The following is a 20,119-nucleotide window of genomic DNA, read 5'->3' on the forward strand; positions in this document are numbered from 1 at the left end:
GAGGGTCAGGCCCTGTCTTGCCATATGGATTTCCTCCCCCCCCCCCCCCCCAATAATGCTGCCGTAGGCTGATGCCTGGTCGGCCTAGCCTAGGGCAAGCCCAGTGTCCACCTGGTACTTTCTGGTGCATGCTGTGTTCAGGCAGATAGATGAACTGTTCATTTAGCTCACCTACTAGACTAGAGGAATAGTGCTTTCTCAGGTGTTCAGCCCCTGAGATTCTTTGACAGACTGAGTACTTATGTTTCATTGACTACATATTGCACCTTTTTGTGGAAAAAAACTGCATTATTGCAAATGCACTATAACATCTGAAAATAATTGGTAAGCTAACTCACCATGAAAATAACTATCATAGACACAGGGTCAACTTAAGAAATGTCATTGAAATCCTTTTTTTTTTTGGGGGGGGGGGTGGATAATGAAGGGAACCTCCTGGTTTCATTGCTTTATAGTAACAATTTCTCAGTGCCTCATGTTTTATTGGAGTCTCAAATCAGCCGGAATAAAAACTTGTGAGTTAATTACATATGTCTGCCAGAAAGAAGGACTAGGTCCAACTATGAGTGCAAAAACTCTCGCCTCAGCAGGACCCAGAGTGGTTTGTGATGAGATTAATTTGTAATGTGTCTGGTTTATAGCTGCTGAATCCCGAGGATGACCTCCTACCGGGGAAGATCCGAGACAGCAACCGTTCAACTCTTCTAGCAACAATTCAGGAACATGGATACCCAACTATCAACCTGGGAATTGTAGGCGATAAGTAAGTGTAGGGGAAATATTTCCACATGGTAAGAGGTGCTTCTACAGTGCATACAAATGCACCAGTAATTATATTGCTGAAAGTAAACAAAACTATTTCAATCATCAGCAGATCAAATTGTTACTCTTCTTATGGGAGTGTCACGACTATGAATGCACATATACACAGCTATTGGGAAATATATTGAAACATCTACAGTTTATTTTAATTAAATATTTGCAGATCACCTTTAATACATCTGCTGCAGTGTGTATTTATGTATCCTCTGATGCACATTGTCTTGCTGCATTCTCCAATGAAATGAAAAGTTAAACTTTTCAGTTATTATTCTCTTCGCTGATTCTCAAAATATTCATTCATACCGTGTAGTCAGCAGTTCTATTAATTACAGTTCATTTACTACATTGAATTTTAATGTTAATGAGCTCTCAGAGCTGACTGGGGGAAAGATTCACCCCAGAATGTGCTTGCTAATATGTAAAACATATCAAACACTCATGTACAGTTTGCTGATAACAGCTACATATGCCACAAGGCTTAAATTCACTGCTCCCAGTGTGCCTCCGTTTTATTGCACCAGTTATCAAGCATCATATATTCCTAATCCACTAAAGAACAGTTCAAAACCATCTTAAAATATCCTTCCAACAGTAACATTTTCAACAGCTTTAGAGGCCAGCACATTTGCAAGCAGTCACACACATTAAAAGCATCACAGACCAGCCTTGAGGCTCAAATGGCAGGAGCTATATATATGGGAGGTAACTGGTCCTGTACTTGAGTCAGCTGCGAAAGGGAACATTGCAGAATAGAGAGGGAGCCCTGGTCATTATTTAAGGGTGACATCATGTGATTGGATCTAGGACTTCTGATTGTAGTTTTCTGGAAGGGTATTTTAGGGCAATCTAAAATAGAGGGAAAAATCCCTTTGTAACTGCAAATAAAGGTACAAAGTACCAGATTCCAGCATTGGTTTCACGTATAATTAGAGCTTTGATTGTAGGTTTCAACTGATAAACACTGCTATAACAACCCCAAAGCAGGAAAAGTAAAATAGGTGTTTAGAGGTTAATTTTAGAGCAGGTGGTCTAGGTTGAGAGAGCAGGAAGGCACTTATTTCCAGCTTATTTTATACAGACACCTAAGTATCTATGTGGCTTTATAAAATTTGTGGCTAAAATGAAGCCAATGACATTTGCAACTTTTCCGCCTACACTCTGCCCAAAATCCGCTTCCAAACGTTCCTAAAACTGGGCATGTAAAAGTACATGCATACTGCTCATCATAAGGGGGGGGTTAGTAGCCATATTTTTCATATGTATACTGTCATACATGTGCCCTTATAAATTCACTCATTTATTGGATAAATAGCAGAAAAATCCCACTTCCTAGTATTAGTACTTCTTCAGCCCTCGTCTTCCTTGCCTTTTCAGCTTTATAAACAAACGCATTTCATTCTACTGGAAAAGATACCTAGCAACGGCTGACATAAGTGCTCGTGCTGACCTTGTAGGCATGTATTTTTGCAGTTACATTAGTTTCTTATAAAGGAAAACAGGCGCCTGTGTTCCTTTATAGAATACACTTGTACCAGGCACTTACCCCTAAATACTGTTTTGCATACTCAAGTTGCTTACAAAATTACCCTTGTAAATATCTTGTGAGAATTTTAACACTCAAACTTAGCTAGTTGCAAAAAATACTAGAAAGCTGGGGTACAACTCCAAATAAATGATCAACTATGCCAAACAGCTCATCATCCTTTAACAAAGGAAAACATTTGAATGCTAGTTGCTTCTCAAACTCATTGACTCAAAACCTTAGCCTACCTTGGGGAGGTGTATTAAAGGTTTTGCACTAATGTCAATAAAGGGTGATGCAGCACTGAAACCTGTCAGTGTTTCTCTGTCTTCAGAAGCTGGTTTGGTGTAGCAAGATTCTTCCTTGGCAGGCAGTTTTTCTGGGGCACAGTCTGTGGCCTGCAGTTAAGGCCCTAGCCTAGTGGGCTCTCGGGTCACCCTACAGACCTTTTCCCTGGTGGAGCGAAGGGACTTCTCCCTCAGAACCGCAAGGATCAGCCCGTGTGCTTTGGCTTGGTGAGGCATTGCCTGGCATGGATCCTCTGGGATCACACTTGGCAAGGCTCTTGAGGGGGCCAAGGCATCGGCCTTCTCTGATTTTGCTTTGTATAGTAGTGGTTGGTGACACTCATTGGGCACATCTAGCAAATGTTAAGTATTGGAGAGAGGTTGTCTTTATTTCGCACCTCTTCCCTCCTTTCCCCCTTGGCCTTCATTCACTGGTCAGTTCCTTCCCCCATGGCCAGAGGGTGGTGTGGCAGGATTGTGTTTCCCCGTTGTTCCAAAATTATCATTGGCTTCCCATTGCCCAAAGAATTGTTCACAGATTATTAACTCTCACCTTTAAGGCATTCTGAATAGGTTTTCCTCAATATTTATCGAATCTTACCATCCATGTTCTCCCATGAGTTTACTTTGATCCCTTAATGATTTTCACTTGGTCCTGCCTAACCCCAAACAAGCCATTCTTGAAACGACCAGGCATTGTGCATTTTATTTTAATTTATTTCATTGGAACTCCCTTCCATATGAAGTCAGAGCAGAATCCTCATTTAAGAGGTCTAAACCAGCAATAAAAACTTGGCTATTTCACCAGGCTTTCAGTAGTTCTTAGGATGTTTGCATTTGTAGGCTGAACTCTCTTTTCCTATATCTAGAGCCATAATTATTTTTCTTTCTTTTCTTTCCCTTTTCATTTTTGTTGATTTCTTGGTTGTAATAGCTGTCTATATGAATGGATGTGATACTTTCCTATCATTGTAATGGAGTTCTTTTCACCACATCTTATATTTATTTCTTATTATTGTACCCCACCTAGATCTATGTATTAGTTAAGGTGGGGGAAGGCCGACAGTCGCTCAATGGTATTTTGAAATCATGTACCTGTCCACTTATGTTAGGAACCCACAGAATTTCATTTTTACTTCGGTTTATGCAGAATTTGTTGTTTTTTGCCCATTGTGGATTGCTGTTAGACAGGCAGTCAATTTACTCAAAACTACTACTACTACTACTTATTTCTAAAGCGCTACTAGACGTACACAGCGCTATACACTTGAACATGAAGAGACAGTCCCTGCTCGACAGAGCTTACAATCTAATTAGGACAGACAAACAGGACAAACAAGAGATAAGGGAATGTTAAAGTGAAGATGTGAACAAGTGAATAAGGGTTAGGAGTTAAAAGCTGCATCAAAAAGGTGGGCTTTTAGCTTAGATTTGAAGACGGCCAGAGATGGAGCTTGACGCACCGGCTCAGGAAGTTTATTCCAGGCATATGGTGCAGTAAGATAAAAGGAACGGAGTCTGGAGTTAGCAGTGGAGGAGAAGGGTGCAGATAAGAGAGATTTATCCAGTGAACGGAGTTCCCTGGGAGGAACGTAGGGAAAGATGAGAGTGGAGAGGTACTGAAGAGCTGCAGAGTGAATGCACTTATAGGTCAATAAGAGGAGTTTGAACTGTATGCGGAAATGGATAGGAAGCCAGTGAAGTGACTTGAGGAGAGGGCTAATATGAGCATAATGACACTGGCGGAATATTAGTTGTGCAGCAGAATTTTGAACAGTTTGAAGAGGAGAGAGATGGCTAAGTGGGAAACCTGTGAGAAGCAAGTTGCAATAGTCTAAGCGAGAGGTGATAAGAGTGTGGATGAGGGTTCTGGTAGTGTGCTCAGAAAGGAAAGGGAGAATTTTGCTGATGATATAGAGAAAGAAACAACAGGTTTTAGCAGTCTGCTGAATATGTGCAGAGAAGGAGAGGGAGGAGTCGAAGATGACCCCAAGGTTACGAGCTGATGAGACAGGAAGGATGAGAGTGTTATCCACAGAAATAGAGAATGGGGGAGGAGGAGAGGTTGGTTTAGGGGGAAAGATGAGAAGCTCAGTCTTGGTCATGTTTAGTTTCAGATGGCGCTGAGACATCCAGGCAGCAGTGTCAGACAGGCAGGCTGATACTTTGGCCTGGATTTCGGCTGAGATTTCTGGTGTGGAGAGGTAGATCTGGGAGTCATCAGCGTAAAGATGATACTGAAAACCATGGGATGAGATCAGAGTACCGAGGGAAAAATTATAGATGGAGAAAAGAAGAGGTCCCAGGACGGATCCCTGAGGCACACCAACTGACAGTGGGATAGATGTAGAGGAGGATCCACTAGAGTGTACACTAAAGGTACGCTGGGAGAGATAAGAAGAAAACAAGGAAAGAACAGAGCCCTGAAATCCAAGTGAGGACAGCGTATCAAGGAGTAGGCTGTGATCAACAGTGTCAAAAGCAGCAGATCGAGAAGGATGAGGATAGAATAGAGACCTTTGGATCTGGCCAGGAACAGATCATTGGAGACTTTAGCAAGCGCTGTTTCAGTTGAATAAAGGGGGCGAAAGCCAAATTGAAGTGGATCCAGAATAGCTTGAGATGAAAGAAAGTCAAGGCAACGGCAGTGAACAGCACGTTCAAGTATCTTGGATAGGAAAGGGAGGAGGGAGATGGGGTGATAGTTGAAAGGACCGGTAGGGTCCAATAAAGGTTTTTTAAGGAGTGGTGTGACTACGGCATGTTTGAAGGCATCAGGAACGGTCGCAGTGGACAGTGAAAGATTGAGAATATGACAGATAAAAGGGATGACAGTAGGAGAGATAGAGGGGCATAATCGAACGCGAACGCCCATCTCTATGGGCGTCTATGTCCGAGAACGGGTACGTGAAGGGGTGGCACAGACCGTATTTTCGAAAACAATGGGCGTCCATCTTTCATTTCGAAAATACGGTTTGTACGGACTAAAATGCCCTGGATTTAGTCGTTTGTGAGCTGGGCGTTTGTTTTTTTTTAGCGATAATGGAAAATAAAACGCCCAGCTCAGAAACGTCCTAATCCAAGCCATTTGGTCATGAGAGGGGCCAGGATTCGTAGTACACTCGCCCCCCTGACATGCCAGGACACCAACTAGACACCCTAGAGCTCAGTGCGGTGGAATTTAGAAAACGCTCCCACATGCATAGCTCCCTTACCACGGGTGCTGAGCCCCCAACCCCCCTCCCCCAAAATCCACTACCCACAAATGTACAACACTACCATAGCTCTTAGGGGTGAATGGGGTACCTACATGTGGATACAGTGGGTTTTGGAGGCCTCCCATTTACCAGCACAAGTATTACAGGTAGGGGAGATGGGCCTGGGTCCACCTGCCTGAAGTGCACTGCAGTACCCACTAAAAGTGCTCCAGGGACCTGCATACACGTAGGCCTCTAGGACTTGTTGCTGCTGTATAACCTTGGCACACCAGTTGACACCTGAAGACTAATCTCTTTGAAAAAGTCCTTTATTTGAATAAGCACGTTTACTCACAGTTAACTGCAGATCAAAAGTTCCAGAGCTTAACTATTCATTGAGTGAAAAAAATATTTACTCCTATTTGTTTTAAAATTATTTCCATGTAATTTCCTCGAGTATCCCCTAGTCTTTGTACATAAGTATTGCCATACTGGGATAAATGGAAGCTCCATCAATCCTAGCATCCTGCTTCCAAAAGAGGCCAATCCAGGCCACAAGTACTTGGAAATATCCCCAAACAGTACAGTACATTTTATGCTGCTTCTGATTGATTTACTTCTACTCGTTCTATACCACTCAGGATTTTGTAGACTTCAATCATTGGTGCTGCCCTTCCTCAAGACAGGAGCTAACAATTTTAGGGGTCCTTTTACTAAGCTGCGGTAAACACTAGCACGTGCTTACCACATCTTAAAAGAGTTAATTGCAGGGCATGCTTACGCATCCCATTGTAAGTTCCAATTGTGCGCACGCTACCCACACACTAATTTTTTTTTTTTGCCTAAGGGGGGCATGTCTGCGGGCAGAGAATGGACGTTTTTTTACTAATCAGCACATCTACATTGCCACGCGCTAACTGATTAGCACGGGCTTAGTGAGTGAGCTCTTACCAACTACAAAATAGGTGGCAGTAAAGGCTCACATGCTAATTTTTGGTAATGGCTGCACACTAATAGCAACAATGCGTGGTCACTAATTCAGAAAATTGGCCTTTTCCAGCTGCAGTAAAAATGGCCTTAGCACACGAGAAAGACTCATGTAAGGGCGTTCTAAGGCCACGTTCTACCACAGCCTTGTGAAAGGTTCTCCTTGTGGTTCTTTCATTAGCTGTTGGGAGGTTCTATGGAACTGCCTTCATGGAGACCTTTAATTTTGTTGGCAAAGTGTATGCCAAAATTATTGCAGATCAGTTGTAATTGGGAAGGTTGGTTCTATTGTGGGAGTTGCAGTAGACTATTTACTATTTTGAATAGCTGCATAGTTGAATTTGCATTGAGAGAAATACTGTATTTTGGCATGGAAATACATTGCCCTGTGTTTCCCACTGTTGAACCTGCCTTGATCTAGGTAAAAATTATACCTTTTTTTTCTAGTTTATGTCCTTGATGCTTAAGGACCTATAATAATTATTATTATTGTTATTATTAATAATTTAGATTTAGCTCACACTTTTTCAGTAGTAGGTCAAGATGAGTTATATTCAGGTACAGTAGGTATTTCCCTGTCCCCAAAGGACCAGACTTACAATCTAACCCTCCTGTTTACAAAGCCGCGCTGAATAGGCTGTGTCGGCATTAGCGCAGTGGCAGCCGCTAGCCCGGCTTTGTAAACAGGGGAGTAAGTTTGTGGCAATGGAGTTCGGTGGTAATCCACAGGGAGCATTTATGTGTAGTACACAAGACATATCTGGATAGCAGCACTTGTATGTTTTTAAATACCACAGACAGCATTTAAAAGAACATGCTTGCTACCCACATTAGTTATTGACTCGACTAATAATAAATATATTTTGGGTAAATTTCACAATTTATGAAAACTGCAGATACCAAGCTTTTGCCCAGCTTATCTTAAGTGACTGTATCCAGTAGGGAGGAGCAAAGAGAACATGGGATGGGGAGTTGGAAAGGAGCAACTCTACTAATTGCATTTTGACCACCACTTATCAGCTGCCAAGGCCACATTGATTTCTTAGTAACATAGTGCACAGCCATCAGTAAACCATTTGTTGCTCACGGTAATAAAATGAGACATGATTAATTCATTCAGTATTAGTGTGGTAGTTCTACGTAATTCAAAAGGAATCCCAGTGTGACTTTGCTATAAATCAATGTACCTTCATTTCAGAGCTTTGATGACTTTGCTGATTCTAGTGTCATGCAATTCCCACTGAAAAGCAGTGATTCAGCAAGTGTACAGCATGGAGCGACTAAGGCAGCAGATGGTTTCAAACAGCTGTGTGTTAAGCTGTACTACCAGGGATCCTGTACACAGGAGCAACCAAGGAAAGCTGCTACTACTATGCATAGAATTATATTGTAGCTTTGCTCCATATTTGAAATTTGCCTCTGGTTTCAAGTTTTCCTGTAGGCACAAAATTAGTTAAGCTAGTTTTTGAAACTAGGGCCTGTATATTTAACCAGCTAAAAATGCTGTTTGCCATACAGCCATACTACAGTTGCTTCTATAGTGTATCTTTCTGTGTCTCTCACCTGTACATGATGCATTACAGGCACTATAGTAACACTGGAATTTGAAATTGTCTTTGAAAGTGAGGATGGACCATGTGACAGGATAAGGCTTCCCTTCCCGCACTGTTCTGTGAAGGTGCCTGCACCTAATACTAATCAGATTGTCAGTTACAATCAACAAGGCACTAGACTTAGGTCACCAGCTGTCAAATCGTTTTCCTCCACAACTTTTTATGGGCACCTGGTGTTTTAGTTCTTCCTCAACTTGATGCCATTGGGCAATCAGAGAGATTCTGGGAGGAGAGAGATGTTCTTATACCCCATGTCTCATGTTTTCTCATGAAAAAAGAAAGGCCTTGCATTTTATAGCATTCATTTTCCCTTTCACCTTCCTGGATTTAGTATGGAGAAGTTTGAATGTAGTAATAAAAACAGGTTAGAGCATTTATTTTCTAAAAGCAAGTGCTCTCTGGATACTGCCCTATCTGTGCCCTGTGAGTTTTTAGTGGCACTATCTGGCTAGTACTGCAGAAAAATCTTGTAGACCACCCTAGCACTATGTGGATAGTGCTAGAGCAGAGCAACAGTTTGGCCTAAACCTAAGGATAGTCAACAATATTCAGCTGCTATCTGGATAGCTATGCACATAGTTAGGACAGCAGAAAGGCTTTTTAAAATTATTATTGACCACTGTGTTTGAATATTGTCCCAATTACTATTTATAATATACCATCAGTGTGTTCAACAATTTGTAAAATAATCCACATGGGCGTCAGTTTTTAGAAACCTGGGGCTTTTGCTCACCCTTATGTGTGCAGTTTAAAATGAGTATGTAAAAGTTGATTTTCTGAATATGTGTGAAATCATGGGGTTTTCTGATTGCCAAGTGGTTACAGAAAGCTAATTAATGAAAAAATGCAGTAATGCTAGGGCAAAAAAATAGTAATCTAATAAATGAAAAAAGGCTCTAGCGCAAGACATTCAAAACAACAACTGTACTGTTTCAAAGCTGTTAAGTTTGGAGAAAAGCCCTCAGAAGCCCAAGTCACAATGCCTTTGGCTTTGAACACTGTTACAAGACGATTTCAGTGTTAGGTTTCAATCATCGGGCATAAAAACTCCAAACAGTGTCTCTGATTTAATGAACAATTCTTAGATAATTATATTATTTCTTGGTCTAAAGTCATTAGACTACATATGCATTTCTTCCCTCCCTTGTCTTAAGGAGACTTAAAGGAAGCACTCAGCTTTAATGTCCAGCAAACATTCTTATAAGTTCGACAGGGCCACCGTTTCACACATCCAAGGCTTCTTCAGGAACTGGTGCTGGTAATGTTCAATACCTGGTGAAGAAACAAGTAAAAGTTGTTCAAGAAATAAGATATAATTATACAGGGTGCACCACCAACCCCTTTAAGAGATTCCAAACGAACGAGCCTATATCAGGGGCGTAGCCAGACAACAGATTTTGGGTGGGCCTAGGCAAGAAGTGGGTGGGCACCAAGTGTTCTCCTCTTCACTCTCCACCAAAATAAAATCTCAGCTGGCGGGAAAACGCTTCTTTCCACCTTAGCAGTCTGCAGTAGGCACGTGCTGAAACTGAAAAGTGAGCATGCACAGGTGCTGGTATCCTGGAAAATAGCGTTTTCATTACCATCAGGGGGAAGTCTTCTGCTGGCGGAGCTTGGGATCCCCACCTGCTACCGCTAATACATGTGCTGCTGTTGGGTGGGCCTGAGCCCTAATTGCCCACCTGTGGCTACGCCACTGGCCTATATATTTGAAGATCGATGGCGTGTGACATCGCTGATGCCATTTTGAGATAACATTTCCGCGACTGAAAGCAAGTTCACTAGGGGTTGGTGGTGCAGCCTGTACAATTATATCTTATTTCTTATTTTTCCAAACTTAACAGCTTTGAAACAATACAGTTGCTGTTTTGAATGTCTTGCGCTAGAGCCTTTTTTCATGTATTGGTTACAGAAAACCCCTGTTGTGCACATCAGCTTAGAACAAGTTCATTAAATAGCATGTGTAAGACCTAAATGTGTTATTTGGCTATTTATATTTTTATGCACTGAAATAAGTCAAGAACACATTTTTGTAAGTTTTCTAAGCAACAGTAATAGCTGAAGTCTACAGAGTACCTGCTTGCCTGGTATTTGGCTCTGGCATGTCCTCCTTTAGTTATATTGCTAGGTTTGAGTGGATGAATAAGGGAACTGAATTGGGATTTACATGGTTATAGGTTTGCTCTGTCCATTACGCGTCCTGCCCTTGCTCAGCTTACAACATAGTACAGTTATGCACCTCTAGCAGCAAAGCTTATTACAGCTGAAAAATGTCCAAGCTATTTTTGTTCAGCTGCTGCTTCAGCATGATTTTTTTTAGAAAGACTGCAGCAAATAATATGTGATAAATGAAGGGACTTATCGTGCCCAGTGTTTGATCCTTATTCATTATGATCCATCTCCAGCACTAAATGTGGGATAAACAGCATTCCTTAGGCATGCACATGGGCCAATTATACTGACCAATTTGGAGTGTTTGTAGAAATGCAGCATGCTGTGTAGCTCCTCTTTATTATTGCATTGGGCCCTAAGGCTCCTGTTTATTTCTGCCTGTCGCAGAGCTGTGACCCTGAGCTCATTTAGAAATGAATTGGGAAATACATAGCACTAATAAAAACATCATTTATTTTACAAATCAGAGATAATAAAGCTTCATAAAGCACAACTGGAGAGCAAAAATCTTCCATGCAGACAGGCTTTATTTGCAAGTGAAGGGAATCTCCAGAGGAAGGGTAATTTTCAAAAGCATTTCCACTGTAAAACAATGATTTACCTGCAGAATATGTGCACGTACTGGGGTGTAATTCTATGAGGAGCTGCCTAAATTTAGGTGACAAGAATGAATATAAATGCCATCATCCTAGTCATGTAAAGAAGAAATGATCAGTTCCTGGCTAAGTGCTCTTCTGTAAGTATGTGCCAATATTCAATGGCATGTACTTTGCAGGTGGGTATTCACATGGGCAGAGTTTGGTTGGAGCATGCTTGGGGTGCACATTTACACAGGTAGATTATCAAATCCTATAATCTATATGTGTTCTTTAACAGTCAAAGTGCTGACATTAGCAGATTATGGAGGACTCTGCGTTTTACATACTTTTGAAAAATGTGTCCATATGCATATAAATTAATACAATATTTGTGCACTGGAGGCAATTCTGTAAGAGGGCCATCTCCTTTTAGGTGTCCTGGTGCCAGATGGGGAGAGCTTAATCTATAACCACCTCTGGATGCCCAGATTCTTTTATAGAATACCAGTATAACCTGGCATTGGTGTGCCTTACATTGATCTGTTTGCAGTTACACCAGCCATAGTCCTGCAGGTGCCCAAATACAGCAAAGGCATGCAAAACTTACTGTATTTCGTAAGTTGTGTGCATAAGTGGCAACCTCCCCCCACCCCATGCTTTGACCATGTGAACACCTCCCATGCATTTACTTTCCATGCCACTTATGCACGCCCTTACAGAATACTGCTTCGATGTTTTGCTTACACTTGAGCATGTAAGTCTATTCTGGGATACTTTTCATATTCAAAGTATGCATGTACTTCAGCTTTAAGATTCATAAAAGCCCACACAGAGAAAAGAATGATAATTTTATAACAGTTCGCCAGGTTGAAAGGCAAAGTAAGCATCTGTTTTGGTGTGTTTTTACGAAGACAGCATAAGTACCTACATGTCTTTATAAAACAGCCTCACAAATGCAGAATAAATTGTGGCTGAAATGCACTGGTATACATGTGGTGCAATAATTTTATTTTTTTGACAGATTTTAACTCAGGAAGTTGTAATGATAACAAAAACATTTTCTAAACTTGTTTCGGTGGAACAAAGAAAATATACACTCTCTAGGGCTCATATGTCTTTTTGTTTTTTGTTTTTTCTGGGGGGGGGGGGGGGGGGTTGGACTGTCCTCACTGCATTGCCATACAGATTACTCCATGAAGATCCTGTTCTACTCCCTTGTTTAATTTTATTTGTCTTGACCTTATTAAGCAAACCATTGTTTGTTTGGGCATGGTAGACTAGCATTTTAAATTGAGGCAGCCATGCTTATATACCCTGTAGGTCTGTTTTTGCCTCTGTTTTATTGCTGGCCCCAGTTCTGAGCAGTTTTTTAGTCTTTTTACAGTTTGGGACTGTGTTGTATTACAACTTGAAACCAGTAAGATTAGGCAGGATTTTCTCCCATCTGACATCTGCTTTGCTGGTTTCTGTCAATTTATGTCGGGTCTTCTTTAATCTTATATAGCTCTGCAGGGTAGTCACAGGCATCTCGGCCTGTTTTCAACATAAAAACTGATACAGATGAGATGGTTAGGTGACAAATTATGAAATATCTACATTTGTATATTTTATTTTTTTCATAAATAGTTCCCCTAATTCGTCATGTAAAATAAAACAGGTGAGGGTGAGTGTACATTTTCGAGTTCTTCTCCTGTAAGCAGTTTAGAAACATATAGCACTGGTCATAAAACAATGCAGCTTCGGCAATACTGTGGGTCTCAGTTGTCTGTGCCATTTCCCATCATAGGATGAATTAGCTGTCAGCCAGACAAAGCATTACACCGCAGTCCTCAGGTACATCATCCCTGCTTTTCAATTTCCTGGTTACTCAGCAGTGATGCTAGTTCAGAATTGTGCTTTTCCCCATTAGCAGATCTGTTTTCTGGTGGGAGAGGAAAAGGAAGGAAACACGATAATGGTTTCATTTTTCTTAAGAGATTATGGTTCCTTAATTACTAATTATTGACAAGGACTCAGCAAAGGTCTTGGCTTTTCAATTCACCATGTGCCATGAAATTTTACTGTCTCACTTTTTGATCACCCATCAACCTAACCCTTTCCACACACACTCACCTCTTCCCTTCAGACTCATTGAAATGGTTTTGATGATCCACACTAAGTACTTGGTTTCTTTATTCTGTTTTTTGACCAGAGTAAAGGGAAAATGAGGTCTGAAACATTCACCAAGAAATGTATCGTTAGTCTAATGCATGAGGACCAGTTCTTTTAACTTTATTTCTGTGCATTCAAGGGTATTAGCACAACAATCACACAGCTATTAACTATTGGAAAAAATACCATTGCCATTTGAAAATACACTGTGCTCACTGTTTCACTTATAGAACTTTAGACATGTTTAACTTATGTGATATTCTGTTTGTTTTATTGTGCATTTCTCTGCAGCCCAGATGACTTACTAAATGCCTTGAATGAAGGTATCAGCCGTGCTGATGTAATCATCACATCTGGGGGAGTGTCTATGGGAGAAAAGTAAGAATAACCTTCTTCATGATTCTACTCAGTCCCCTTGTATGGCAGTGTTATTGTACTAACACTGAACTGAGGACACCACTACTTTTTCTTCATAATGTATTCACAGTCCCTTTACTGTTATAGTCCCATAGATACAATTTTTGATCTGGATATACCATACTTGCCTTAAAACCATGCACCATTTTACATACTACTACACCAAAGACAGTACTTTAGCCCTAGCCCCTTATATTACATTTAGGCTTCTGATTCCGTTTTAACTGGAAAAATCAATAAAATATGCCCAGTGCAAAAAAAAAGGAATAGGTGTTTGTTGAATAAACAGCAGAAAAATTAAACACTTTCCCAGTACTTTTACCATCCCTCCCATTGCCTGTTTTGGATCTGTACTCTGTTTTTATATCTTTTCCATGGTGATGAGACCTAAGCTGAACAAATGTGTGTATTTTCATTCCACTGGAAGATACTCAGCAATGGCACCTGCACCCCAATAATGATTTGTTGTACTCTCAAAGAACCTGTAATTGGCTAGAAAATAACACTTCAATTTACAATTTATAACACCTACTAGAAGCCTTGCTTATACTCATATTAGCATTGTACTCATTCCATCATGTACAGTTATATTCATGTTCTAAACTTATTCTTGATGGAACTGTTACACAGGTATTTAGTACTCTACAGTTGCCAGTAGGACCGATTCTCAACTCCCACGGTAAAGACAATAGCGCAGATCCCACACTGCCAGAATAGCACAGAAAAAACAGCTCTCCAGTGCTCAAAGAAAATATTCAAATTATATGAATGCTGTAAAAGCGAAAGCAAGGCGGTTTCGCTGTGGAACGTGCTTGGCACATGCACAGAAGAGTTTTACAGTAAGCTCAGCTCTTGTGTGCATGCGCTAGTGCGCTAGGCAAACGTCACCGTAAAGCACACATCAGCACTGCTCTTCAGCGCCTTTAAATATAAGCTGTTCAATTTATTTTTTTCTAAACTTGAAAGCCAATGTGTGCTTTCAGTGTCAGGTTTGCTCAGACTCACATTTATTTCTCAGCAAACATACAGATTTGAAACTGGAAATCAAAAGAAATCCTCTCTTCAAACCTTCCACCACCAGCTCCGAGCTGGCATTTTTCCAGCGGTAAGGCAGGGTTTGTTTTTGCGCTGTTCTCTGAGCATTGGGAATGCATAGCAAAGACATCATTAACATACATTTGACTACATTTAAATACAATTTGCTGCCATCTCTGCCATGCATTTTATTCCCGTGCTAAAACCCTCTGAACATTCCATGCAGATTTATATTTGCGCTATTCCCACGCTAATTGGCCTTACCACTGGTGGTAGGGTTTGAGAATCAGCTTGCACGTTAGTCATAGACAAACCTGCCTGTTTTCAGTGTTGCAAAACTAGTACAAATGTAGTTTTATGAACAGACCCTCTGTCCACTGAAAGCACTGCTTGGGGACTCCACAAGCTATTTTGGCTGGGAAATCAAAATATGGTAAATCTACAACTTTGTGTCTCACCACTAAAACCTGTTCACCAACTCTGGTGATATTTCCCATGCTCTTGTCTTACAGCCCTTTGTTTAATGCTTTGAAAATCATGAGAAATCCTTTTCCATATTTTTCTCTCTTAAGGGACTACTTGAAACAGGTGCTGGATATAGACCTTCATGCACAGATTCACTTTGGCCGGGTATTTATGAAGCCAGGGTAGACATGTTTATTTGGTGCAGTAGTGGTAGAAATTGATTATTTACTGTCTGAATAGCCAGTCAGTAAATAAATTAGCTATGTTAATTATAATTGTATCAGTGGTAGTACTCAAAGATTTGTCAGGGTAATTTTGGGAGTTACTGGCGCAAACATTTTCAAATTTGCACCCCTGCAGACCAGTTCTATATGGAAGGGGAGAGAGGCAAACTTGGCCAATATGTTTTAACCGAGTAAGCTAATATTCAGCACTATCCAGTTAGTTTGGCCACATTAATAGCTGTTATAAAGTTTTTGGCAATCATATGACACTGTAAGAAAATATTTAAATTAAGACTTTACATCTGTGCGATCTGGGGGAGGGGAGGGATGAATAAGTTGTATGGGGTTAACTTAGGGTGGGGGTTTAAAAGATGTTGATTCAAATGTTGACAGCTGATGAGAACTGTATCTTAATATCTTGTTTATTGTTAATGGTCAATGTTTGTATGATGGTTAAAAATCAATAAAAAAATATTTAAAAAAATAGCTGTTATAAAGTTAACCAGATAGGTATTTGATTAACTTTAGCAGGTATATTCAGCCAACTTATCTAATTAACTGCATCTCATATCACTGAATAGTGGACCTATCTGAATGAACAAGCAACATCACTAATCCTTTGCAAATGGTTTGCTAAAATGATTACATTATGTACATTTTATGTGAGGGCCCAGAAATGGTGTCATGAAAAAATCTGAGTCACATTAAGAAGCATGATTATACCAGAACACTTGATAGTTCTCATGCAAAACCTTGATCAAGAAGCAGCAGTCTGAATGGAACAAAGAGAAACAGAATTGGCAAAGGTATACAACAAGGCTGCATACTTTCCCAATACCCGCTCAATTTATATGCAGAACAAATCATGAGAGAAGCAGGACTTATGAAAAGTCTTCCACCAATTTTCTCATCCCAAGTTTAATCAACAACCTTTACTACTAATGGATGAAAATGAAGAGGGAAATATGGCTGGCGAAAGCACAGGCGGAAGAAAAATGGCTAATGAGGTAAAGAAAGGTGACAAGACCTTTTTTAGATATATTGGCAAAAGGAGAAAAGCTAGGAATGGAATTGGAAGACTGAAAGATACTGAGAATAGCTATGTGGAGAGTGATAAGGGTAAAGTGAACGTGCTAAACAAATACTTCTCTTCTCTGTTCAAGGAACAAAATCCTGGAGAAGGGCTGCATTTGGCTGCCGAGGGTATATCTGAGAATGGGGTGGATATTGTACAGTTTCCCAGAAGAAAGCATTTATAACAGCTTGAAAATCTGAAAGTAGACAAAGCTATAGGGCCACATGGGCTACATCTCAGGATATGAGGGAGCTCATAGAAATCCTGGCAGGACATCTAAAGGATTTATTTAATAGATCCTTAAAGAGGGGAGAGGTTCCATGGGATGGAGACAAGCAGATGTGGTCCCTCTTCACAAAACGTGGGGACAGGGAAGAAGTGGGAAGCTACAGGCTTGTAAGCCTCACACTGGTGGTAAGAAAAATATGAAGCTGCTGCTGAAGGAAAAGATAACTTTCTAGAATCCACAGGTTGAAGGATCCAAGGTAATGTGGCTTTACCAAAGGAAAATCCTGCCAAACAAATCTGATTGATTTCTTTGACAGGATGACCATGAAGGACATGCTGTAGATATAATCTATTTGGATTTCAGCAAAGCCTTTGATAAGGTTCCCCATAGAAGACTTGTGAATAAGCTGAGAAAACTGAACTTAGGACCTAAAGTGGTGAACTGGATTGGAAACTGGTTGATCAACAGGCAGCAGAGGGTGGTGGTAAATAGAATTCACTCAGAGGAAAGGAAGGTGAGTAGTGGAGTGTCTCAGGGGTCGGTATGGGGGCCAATTCTGTTTAATATATTTGTGAGAGATATCACTGAAGGATTAGAAGGAAAAGTTTGCCTTTTTGTGGATGAGACAAAGGTAGCCAATAGAGTAGATACCCCAGAGGGAGTAGAAACCATGAGAAGAGATCTCCGAAAATTAGAAGAATGGTCAAAGTGATGCACTTGGGCTGTAGAAACCCAAAAGAGATGTACCAGATAGGAGGGGAGAGATTGATAAGTACAGCTCTAGAGAGGAACCTTGGGGTGATGGTGTCTGAGGATCTCAAGGTGACGAAACAATGCAACAAGGTGGTGGCCACAGCCTGCATAGAATGGGGTATAGGCTGCATAGAAAGGGATATAACCAGCAGAAGGAAGGAGGTGCAAGTCATTGGTGAGGCCCCACTTGGAGTATTGTGTTCAGTTTTGGAGGCTGTATCTTGCTAAGGGTATAAAAAGGCTTGAAGCGGTTTAGAGAAAAGCAACGAAAATGGTATGGTGTTTGTGTCGCAAGACATACAAGGAGAGATTTGAGGACCTGAATGTGTATACCTGGAGGAAAGGAGAGACAGGGGTGATGTAACACAGATGTTCAAATATTTGAAAGGTATTAATTTACAAACAACCTTTTCTAGAGACGGGAAGGTGGTAGAACTAGAGGACGGTGAATTGAGGCTGTGGGGGGGGGGGGGGGGGGTCACTCAGGAATAATATCAGGAAGTACTTTTTCATGGAGAGAGTGATAGATACCTGGAATGCCTTCCTGCAGGAGGTAGTGGAGATGAAAACAATAATGGAATTTAGAAATGTGTGGGATAAACATAAAGGAATTACATATAGAAGGCATGGAACCAAACAAGCTAAATCGTAATTAGATGGCAACACCAGTAATTGGGAAGCAAAGCCAGTCCTGGGCCAACTTCTACGGTCTGTGCCTTCAGCATGGCTGGACAGATTCAGCTTTAGTAACTGGAGAACAAGGCCAGTGCTGGGCAGACGTCTACGGTCTGTGCCCTGAAAATGGCAAGGACAAATCAACTTCAAGTATAGGTATGTAGTATCACATCATACCTATGAGTTTATCTTGGCAGACTGGATGGACTGTACAGGTCTTTATCTGGTATCATCTACTGTGTTACTATCTGAAACATCTGCTGATCAAGTAATAGTCTCAAAATGGGCCTGCATCTTAACGTGAAGAAGACAAAGATCCTGATAAATGGTAAAATCAACAATATCCTTGATGGATAAGCAGTAGAAATAGTAAACAGCTTCAACCTGCCTGGATTAATAACGAAACAAGTAGTCAAGAAATCCAAAGACATCACTTGTAGAAGAAAAATGACTATTGAGGACCTAGAAGAGACCTTCAAGTCCAGAGATGTACCTCTGCATACAAAGATTCACTTGTTCAAATTGGTAGTATTTTCAATAACCTCATCGGATGCAAACTTTGAGCAGTGAAGAAGAAATTCAATGCCTTTGAATTATGGTGCTGGAAAAAAAATACTGCATATACAGTGGACTTCCCGAAGAACAATCCATCAGTATTGGAAGAGATTGAACCTAAGCTTTCCTTGAAGCTCAAATGACAAGATTTCAACTTCCATACAGTGGAATTGGAAAATGTGCAGTGAAGGGCGACTAAAATGATAGCGGGATGGGAAGACTTCCTATGAAGAAAGACTAAGGAGGCTAGGGCTTTACAGCTTGGAGAAGAGACAGCTGAGGGAGACATGATAGAGGTATATAAAATAATGAGTGGAGTGGAACAGGTTGATGTGAAGCGTCTATTCACGCTTTCCAAAAATACTAGGACTAGGGGGCATGCGATGAAACTACAGTGTAGTAAATTTAAAACAAATCAGAGAAAATGTTTCTTCACCCAACGCGTAGTTAAACTCTGGAATTCGTTGCCTGAGAACGTGGTGAAGGCGGTTAGCTTGGCAGAGTTTAAAAAGGGTTTAGACGGTTTCCTAAAGGACAAGTCTATAAACCGCTACTAAATGGACTTAGGAAAAATCCACAATTCCAGAATAACATGTATAGAATGTTGTACATTTGGGAAGCTTGCCAGGTGCCCTGGCCTGGATTTGCCACTGTCATGGACAGGATGCTGGGCTCGATGGACCCTTGGTCCTTTTCCCAGTGTGGCATTACTTATGTACTTATATACTTTGGACTCATGAAAGGCAATTCTATAATGTGTGCCTTGAAGAAAAGGATGCCGCCACTTTTGTAGAGAAGGCTAGACGTATTTAATATAAACAGTGTATTTACAATTTTTTCTGCATAGCTCAATGGGCTCTTGCAGGAAGCATTTCTTGATAAGCATATACAAACCAGAATGAATGATTAAAACAAAGCAATGTAAAGCAAAGAATCAGGATGCTCGATACAGACAAGAAAGCAGAGACAGACAAAGAAAAATTCAAAAATGCTTGCTACCTCTTTGTTCCAATCTGATTTTATATCGTTCTTCTTTGGCATCTGACCAATTCTCTCATACAACATTCCTGTGCAAGTCTCTGAATACCACAAACTGTTAATCATGTGCAGAACATCTGCTTTCTATTACCCCCTACCTTTTAGCCCACAGACTTTCTGGAGCCTGCCTTTGGCTAATGTTTAATGTCCGTCAAATTTCTCATGCCTCAGGAGGGTTAGTGTTAAAACAGCTTGTTGTAATCATGGAGCCTTCCACTCCGCATTTTTCATACTTTTATTCAACAAATCTTTCATACTTTTGTTCAACAAATCCTCCCTTTTGAGGTCTGGTATTCCAGGACTCAAACATCTGTTTTAGCTCCA

The 20,119-nt window shown here is 40.7% G+C and overlaps 1 protein-coding gene across 6 annotated transcripts in view; it reads left to right on the forward strand.

Annotated features, from left to right (window-relative positions):
- The window catches only part of GPHN (gephyrin), a 907,672-nt gene that overhangs the window by 853,896 nt on the left and 33,657 nt on the right, over positions 1 to 20,119 (forward strand). For all 6 annotated transcript variants that reach the window (XM_030213888.1, XM_030213889.1, XM_030213891.1 and 3 more), the window contains 3 exons: positions 642 to 763; positions 13,621 to 13,707; positions 15,354 to 15,428. In XM_030213888.1, the coding sequence (XP_030069748.1) occupies positions 642 to 763; positions 13,621 to 13,707; positions 15,354 to 15,428 (284 nt within the window). The remainder of the gene's footprint in view (positions 1 to 641; positions 764 to 13,620; positions 13,708 to 15,353; positions 15,429 to 20,119) is intronic.

Source organism: Microcaecilia unicolor, chromosome 9 (assembly GCF_901765095.1).
Source record: "Microcaecilia unicolor chromosome 9, aMicUni1.1, whole genome shotgun sequence".
Taxonomy (NCBI): domain Eukaryota; kingdom Metazoa; phylum Chordata; class Amphibia; order Gymnophiona; family Siphonopidae; genus Microcaecilia; species Microcaecilia unicolor.